At 35.3% G+C, this 8590-nt stretch overlaps 1 protein-coding gene across 1 annotated transcript; it reads left to right on the top strand.

Annotated features, from left to right (window-relative positions):
• Nucleotides 1–224: 224 nt before the first annotated feature.
• On the top strand, nucleotides 225–6429 carry LOC140136064 (uncharacterized). The gene is made up of 4 exons (XM_072157769.1): nucleotides 225–460; nucleotides 1899–2086; nucleotides 3352–3441; nucleotides 3766–6429. The coding sequence occupies exons 1-4, from the start codon at nucleotides 263–265 to the stop codon at nucleotides 3857–3859; spliced, it is 570 nt and encodes a 189-aa protein (XP_072013870.1). The 5' UTR covers nucleotides 225–262; the 3' UTR covers nucleotides 3860–6429.
• Nucleotides 6430–8590: the final 2161 nt, after the last annotated feature.

Below are 8590 nucleotides of genomic sequence, written 5' to 3'. Positions count from 1 at the left end.
GAATTTTCATGTCAAAAAGGGGGGCTGAGATCTGTAAAGCTATGGGGGCCCTGAACATTTTTTTGCATCAGGCCCCCCCCAACAAGTGTTTGTGAACGGTCCCCTATATACTGGGAAGTTAAATTACAAAGTAGGCCTACATGTACGGCCTACTAAAAAATGTACACAACCAACCAAAATCAATCAATTATAGCCGTGATTGCATAATCACCGCAAATGAACTGGCAACATCGTCGCAACCAGGGAAGCGTAAACAAGCAAAATGGCGACTGCGGCTGCAGGAATTCGTGCTAGAATTCGGCCGCAAAAAGTTGATCATCCGTGGCCAGAACCGGGCGAGAAAACATCTTGGACAGATGATGAAGAAAACGAAGATGAAGATCCAAATCTTCCATTTGGTGGGAAGGTGTACCTGGCCAGAAAAAAGAAACCAGACACGCTTTTAGTGAGGATTTTGGAAGTAAGCTTACCGATGTATTTTTACCAATCAATCATGCAATGACAATGTTCATGTTTTTTTCATTGACCGTTCCTGTATAAATTGTAACCAGGCTTTGATATTTTGGCCAAATAAAATAAGTAATTGAATAGTATATGTGACGTGAGTGGAACCATTTCATCACATCATGTCGCTCATGATAAATAAAATATGATTACTTGTTGTGACGTACATGTTTGTCTTTTATTTTTTTAATGAATTTATGTATTTATGTATAAAAATCGTAAATGCAATGCCTTTTATTTGTATACCAGTGGTGAGTGTCATAAAAAAAATGAATATAAAATAAATAAATGAATATAAAAATATGTTCGGAAGTTCACCTTTATTTATTTTATTTTTGTCAAGACCTGCAGTCCTGCACTTATTCAAAAACACATTGAACATCAACATTGCACTGCAGTGGCACTAATTACTTATTTATGGTATATCGATCTTAGCCGTAGCCATAGTAATTTGTGATGTATACTTGTAGTTTTAATTAACTGTCTGTGGCTCAGTAGCATAGTAATTTAAAAATAAGTACAAGCATGGCCAAGACTAGGCTGCATTGATGCATGTCTAAAAATCCATATGTTGAACTTTCAAGTCAAATTGGCCGTGGTAGGAAAGATGAGAAAAGTCGCAACATACATATCATATTACTGTTGAGTACCATACCGTATTATTAAAATTGATGTTAACATATTATGCTTGCGCTGCATTTTAATATCTGGCCTCTGGGAAAAATGTAATAATTATTAAAGTAGCTTTGCCGGTTTGCCCTAAAGTTGTAATTATGTTATTTTATATAATACACCAGATGCATTTATTTATTTATCATATTTATACTGTTGAGTACGTACCATATTATTATTATTATTAAAATTGATGTTTAAACATGTTATTCTTGCACTGTATTTTAATATCTGGTCTCTGGGAAAATTGTAATAATTATTAAGGTAGGGTAGCTTTGCCATTTATTAAGGGGGTACTACACCCCTGCCTAATTTTGTGTCTATTTTTGCATTTTTCTCAAAAATTATAGAGCATTGGTGACAAGTAAGATATGTATATTATAAGGGCAAGGACTACAACTGCTGCACTGGAAATTTTATTTCAGCACAGCCAACAGTAGTGGAGTTACAGCCAAAAATGAGGGAAAACCAATATTTGATCAATAAATCAATAACTACTTGCGTTGAGTTGCTGAATTTTCAGTGCAGTAGTTGTAGTCCTTGCCCCTATAATAAACATATCTTACTTGTCACCAATGCGCTATAATTCTTGAGAAAAATGCAAAAATAGGCAAAAAATTGGCCAGGGGTGTAGTACCCCCTTAAGTTGTTTATATACCGTATTTTACACTACATGCATTTATTTATTTAAATTTTATTTTGTTCTTTTCATTTCATCGCAGGCTCTTGCTGTAATTGGTGTCATCTTATTCATCTATTATTCCTACTATCATTTTGACAACCTGCATTTCCATGTCACCCATTTCTATGCACATATTGGACAATCACATGCCATGCATCTAGTGGGGCAGAGATACCTGTATGGGAAAGGGGTCAACAGAGACATGGATAAGGCAATGGAATGGTTTAGGTAAGGGGCTTGTGTGTTTTTATAAGCAGGGTCAGAATTTCGGCGTGAATCAGAGAATCGATTCTCGCAAAGATTCTCGCAAACAGATTTGCGTGAATCAAAGTTGATTCCCGCAAACATTTGTAGTTTGCACAGAAGTTGATTTGCGAGAATCAAATGATTCCCGCAAATTTATTCTGCAAGAATCAAGATTGATTCTCGCACTGTGAAACGAAATTCTGAACCTGAATTAAGTTTGCTTCATAATGATTCTCTTTTCATTGATGCTTAAATACCAATAAGGCCCAAAAATGTTTTTTAGATGTACCAGGTTGAACAATAAGATATCGGTATATATTGATTGATATATTGATTGATTGATTGAACAAAAAAGGGTATGTAGGTCAGTAAACTCAGTATGGATTGATTGATTGGTGGATTGATTTGCAAATTAATTATTTGCAAAATGTTGACAGCATTCTTGAACCACTAGTAAAACTTTGATTTTGATTTTTAGTTATTTGTCAATTGGTGAAATTGTTCAAGCATGAAGTCAGGTCATCTGGAAAAATTCAATATTAAATTATTACACAGAGAGGACTCAGTTTTGCGAGTTTTATGAAAATGTACGGTAATAATTTTGCTGCAATTGTTTTGAGGGAGAAGCAAATTTAATTTGTGAATGCAGGGAAGTGGTCATAATGGAAGTATTGATTACTGGGACGGAGAAAATGATTTATTGTAAGTTAAACGGGTCATTGGGGGTCATTCCTAAGAAATTGGTTCAATTGGTATAAAGTTAGTCCTCAGTATAGGGAGATATAGTGACAGGCACATAATTACACATAGGTGAGGACCACCTTACCCTGATCACTAAGTAGTACCCGGTATACTCTGTTTAATGTTTTATTAACTTTATATTTTATCTGAATGATTTTGAATAACTCTACAAACAATATCAAGTCCTAGAATCACAGGCGTTTACTCCATGTAATCCATCACTCTTGGTAAACAAGCACCAGAGGAAAATGCGATCAAGGTATTCACAGCCACAAATGCATTTTTGGGTGCAAATACTGCTCCTAAAAAATTTAAAAAGTTTCCTGTTTTTTTAAAAATGTTTTTATTACTGTTGTTTATATTGAGCAGCCAGAGACACATTGAATTAGCATGCATTGCTAGCTGTTCAATAAAGGCAAAAGTAATTCAAGTAAAAACAAGAACCGTAATTTAGGGTCTATAACTTTGTTCAAATGATTCAAGTTGTCCTCATTTTGTTTCTGTAGATATGCAGCTGATAGAGGACACCCTCATGCATCTCATAATCTGGCAGTGGGACACTTACAGGGCTATAGAACAGATGTCAAAGATAAAGGGTGAGTGATCAACTGAAAATAATGAAGAGGTTGCCAGAATGCTATATAATTAGACACACCTCATTTGGAGCATTTAAATATATATGATTAGGGACTTTGCTAGGGTACATTGTCAAGGATAGCTTTGATATGGGTATCAGGAAGGAGGATGTGTGAGGGCTTTTGAGACCACCAGAATTTCTAACAATACATTGCATTCCTAAGTACACTAATGTGATATTGTACAAGGGCTATTTTTTCATGCTTTGCTGATTTTGAACCTTAGCTTTACATATAGTTTTAATACTTTATGTGCTTTATTATTGATCTCATCATCACTTCTAGGGAGGCCAAAGAGTTGCTGAAGTTTGCTGCATCTAAAGGAGTACCAGAAGCAGAAGATGCCTTGAATAGAATGTGCCCATATGGAGATTGCTAACAACAACAAGAATGACCATGCAGCTATGAGTCTTTCCTGGAATGTGCAAGATGTAGAATTTAGACCAAACTTACCTGAAATATATTGATTCTCAACGTGTTTTCTATTTGAATGCCAAGTGTGGTCAGAAACAGTGGCGCACCTGATGAAATTTCCTAGGCGGGTAAAATTGCATGCAGTTTTGCAGAATCTTCCTGTTGCCTTACATTTCTTGTACTTCCAGAAGGCTCAAATAAGGTTAATTTTAATCTGACATTTTTTGAACGTTTTGACCCAGTATTTTGAGCCAGGTGGGGACTTGCCCCCTGCCAGTATGGTGTCATAGTTCTGGAGACATTTCAAAGTACAGTTCAGCAATACTGGTACTGGTACAATGCCAAATATTCTAAGGGAAGATATTTTCACACATATACAATATACAGTTTGTGGGAATTAAATTTCGCTGATCAAACCACAGTCTAATATTGCTGCCAAAAAATCACAATTTGAATTGCAATATTTCAAGGTAAATTATATTCTCTTCATTTTCAGACCAGTGCCCTTAAAAAATAGTGCAATGGGCTATTCCAGAAAATAGGTGCACACCCCCTATAGAGGAGTAAATTTTCAATCAAAGAAATGTCCGGATTTCCAAGGCTGCTTTCTGAAAACGACTGGATTTCCAGTTGCCAATGTTACTCGAAAAAGCATGGAAATCCAATCAAATGAAGGGAAAATCACGGAAATGTTGAAAATGAGCTCTCAAATTGAGGATTTCTGATTTTAAACTATTTTTCTGCCGGATTGTTTTGCCTTTGGGCACTTTAAAAGTCTGGATTTCCAACAGTCACGAGTGGACAAAAAGTCCGGATATCCGAACTCCTCTATAGGGGGTGTGCATCTATTTTCTGGAATAGCCCAATATCACATTCAGGAATCCTGTAGTCAAAGAAACAAGTCTTGGGTGAACAAATGTGCTATTAAATGTCCTATAGATGTGGAGTACGTGAGCTAATGAACAAAAATCAGTTTTAAAGTTAGGGTTCTAAGATCTTTAATATTAAAAGTGTCATGTTTTTTCCCTTCAAGTATTTATGGATAAATGAAATTTTTTTAGACAGGGTGCATGGCAATTCTTTTAAAAAGTTGATCACACATAAACAAAGAAATCTGTGAAATTAGGATTTAAGAATTAGGTGCCTACTGCCCCCCCCCCCCATTCTTAGAAAATATGAATCCCTGCATTCTCAGAAATTGTGAATCTATTCACAGGAATCCTAAACACTACAAAAATAGAAGTTATGATTCAATTGGAATCTTATACAAATTGGTGTATATTTATACAGGGGAAAACTTGTCATGGCAAATTGTTTCACAAAAATGTAATTATTCACCCAATTTTCATAATGATTTCTATATCCTTCACATACTTGGCATTCATATCAAGAACCAGAAGGAAACGTATGCATCCTATATATTTATCATTAAGAGCAATAAGTATGTTTAGCAATATAAAATCTTTCTACTTTTCTATTCTTTATTAGCTTTTCACAATTGTTTGTGCTTTGTATATAATTATTAGTATAATTTATTGCTTTGAACGAAACCAGTACTGGAATTGATCAACATGTAGAAACTGTGCAATGTATAGATTTGAGTATTATTTGACTATGCCTGTTATGTATTTAAGGTAGTGCTTCATAATAAATTGATCTAGTGCCTTTTATCTGTTTATTGGATCCCACCAAATTGTACTTTATAGATTTGATGCATGTGGGTGGAACTTCATTTATTTAGCAATGTGCAGTTGCAGAGCCACTGAGAATTTCACTTTAACTGACTGAGTAAAATTGTGCAAATGAGTGGATAAAAATTGTCCATTTGTTTTTAACCATGTTTTGAGTTGTTGCAATCTAACAATTCTTTTACTCAAAGCTTATTGTTTGTGGAAGATTTTCTGTAAAATCGTTTAAACTGAAAGGCTAAATTCAAATGAGGGAAATATCACAAAGTGGCAAGTGCCTTGGTGGCTTTTAGTAGTATCACCATTGATTGGTAACACATTATTTGTTCACATTAGGCCTGGAGGGGCCACTCAAGAAATACGGTACACATAAACTGCATAGGGAAAAGTGGAGAGAGAGTAACTGAGTAAATACTCATGGTACTTTCGGTTGGGGATAAAATTGATAATGATTATTTTGTCAAAAAATATTTGCAAGTTGAGCTTAAAGTGCTGAAAAAAAAGGTTGTTGAAAAGGTAAAATTGGTTTTAGGGTGAACATAATTCTGAAAATATTTTGTCATGCAAGTATACACTGCATATATTGAGTGGCTCCTCCCTTGAATGTTAGGTAGATCTATATTATGCTTTATAGCTGTTTCATTTTAAATCCACACACACCCTATGGGAGAAGACACAACCTTAATCTCCCACCCGGGGTGTAGGTTTCAAATGGAGTTACCCACTTGGGTAACAGCTCCATTTGAAATTAATTTTACACTCCATGAGTAGAAGATTAAAGATCATGTCTTCCATAGGGGTGTATGGATTTCAACTGGAATAGCCCATTTTCACTACAAACTAAGCTAAACTAGCTTAAACTATAACAAACCATTAAATATTATGGTTGTGAATCTTGTTTGTAACATTAGCATTATGTGTGCTATTTATTGTGTATTCTGTGCAATTATTAAACATTTTAAAACAGAAAGAAAAAAATGTGGAATGTGATGGATTTGATTCAAAAGTCTTGTTGCTTCATGTATATGGGATCACACCTCCATTTCAAGTTCCTATTCTTATGTTAAAAGGTACAGAAGAACAGTGGCATGCACAAAGGGCAGGGGGGTCATGCCCCCAAATTTGGTCATTCGGGGGAAATCACCTGCACCTTACACTCCTAATCAGACTCCATTCAGGGGAACTGAACAACCTGGCCCCTACTTTCAATGTGCTGCGCACGCTAGTGCAGAAGAATTTGTCATTTTCTCATGATTAAAACTCCATCATGCATTCAAAACACCATTTTGCCGAATACAATTTTTTGATAGTTCATTGGCTCGATATTTCGCAGTGGTGCATCGAACATGATGTAAAACATACCCAATTCTACAGCACAGCACCTCTATGTTGTGACATCATTTGGTGAATTGAACCAAAAACACTTCCTAAATTTTCAGAATTGTAATATTTTAAATCTTTGTAGGGTGGTGGATTTGATTTAGTGGTGTGATTTCTTACAATAGTATGAGTGAAACAAAATAGTAAAAAATATCACAAGAGAAAAAGAGAGAGAACATTGAGGTATAGGTCTTTTTATTTTTTCAGAGAAGAGCAGATAAGGCAAGCATTTGATTATATTTCGATACTGTGAACTGGCCCTCCAAAGTTTGTTTGAGCCCTCCAAAAAATTAAACTAAAGATCCCAAATGGCCCCAGAAATTTTGGCCTGTTTCAAGTATAGTAATAATGAATAAAAATAATGTATTTTGAAGCCCTAGTGCATTTGTCCCATCAAAAGTTGCCACATGTAGGTCTTTTGATGGCAATTCGAAAGGAAAACAAAACAACTGAAATAAATACAGTTATAATAATGCTTATTTATAACTCATTAGGTATTTTAGAATGCAGCAGCTGAGCTGGTTAATGAAAACAATAAAAATGCATTCACAGCTGTTTTAATAGTAATAATAATTGTGCATACTAAATAATATTTTTGTTGTCTCATCATTGTCAGCTATCTTCAGTAGACAGCAATATTGAGGTTCAGTAAAAACAGGACAATGTTTTTAAACTATGAAATATATATTTTTAATGCAAAAATGTGAAATGCAGTTTTTATATTGATTTTTTAAAATTAATTTAATTATAATTGATCGGATTTAATGATTTTCTTTTTTTATTTAATGTTAGAATGAGTGATTGAATGGTACAGGGTGATGAGAAACAATGACTATCACACTATACTTTGAGTTCATTGAACTTGAAACTAGATGACATAAAGACAATAGACTGAACATATACCGGTACATGCTATAAACTATTTGAAATGTTTTTTGTTGTCTTTATTTTTTTGGCACAGTTTAAGCCCAAAAGGGTGATGGTTTTGAGAGTTTGCCCTGAGTTTGAGGGAATATCCCTAAAACTAAGGATTGCCTTGAAATACTCTGTGGCAGGCAATTGGTATTTGACAAATTTATGAGGTGGAAGACTTCTCATCACAAGAAGTGTTCCACCTCATGGCTAAGGCACTCAGAGATCCACCAAACCTAGTCCCTACCCGGGGGCCGGGAGGGGGCACTCCCTTTCGTACGCGCGTCATGTGCCTGTCAATAGGCCCGCTTTTTTAGGCAAATCCACCACATGTCCTTTTTCCATCAGCTTACACCCAATGACTGCTTTTTTTTTCAAATCTGCCACCCAATGACCGTGTCCCTTTTTCAGCATTTTTAATCAATTTTACATTTTTGTAGCCATTTAGCTGCAAAAATACTAATTTTCGCCCAGAAAGTTACTTTTGCACAGTCAATGACGCCCACTCAAATTTTTTAGCGTTTCACCACTGAATGACCCCCATTTTCTTGGAACCACCACTTTTTTTGACACTAAATCGCCACCGATACCAATGTTTATGAAGGTCATGCGAGGGGGGCAGATATTTTTGGCAAGTTGGCCAATCGAAAGGTCAAACAATTCAGGACAAGGGGGGAGGCACATTTTTCGTAGCCTATGTCTGCCATTTGGAAATT

The sequence above is a fragment of the Amphiura filiformis genome, chromosome 16, assembly GCF_039555335.1.
Source record: "Amphiura filiformis chromosome 16, Afil_fr2py, whole genome shotgun sequence".
NCBI classification, from domain to species: domain Eukaryota; kingdom Metazoa; phylum Echinodermata; class Ophiuroidea; order Amphilepidida; family Amphiuridae; genus Amphiura; species Amphiura filiformis.
The sequence above is the reverse complement of the archived record's forward strand: the minus strand, read 5'-3'. Positions and strand labels throughout refer to the sequence as shown.

Excerpts from the sequence above, each read along its gene's own strand:
- LOC140136064 (XM_072157769.1), top strand. The coding sequence starts at position 263 with ATGGCGACTGCGGCTGCAGGAATTCGTGCTAGAATTCGGCCGCAAAAA. Across the intron at positions 2,087-3,351 it reads AAGGCAATGGAATGGTTTAG|ATATGCAGCTGATAGAGGAC; the intron begins GTAAGGGGCTTG and ends TTGTTTCTGTAG. Across the intron at positions 3,442-3,765 it reads ACAGATGTCAAAGATAAAGG|GGAGGCCAAAGAGTTGCTGA; the intron begins GTGAGTGATCAA and ends CATCACTTCTAG.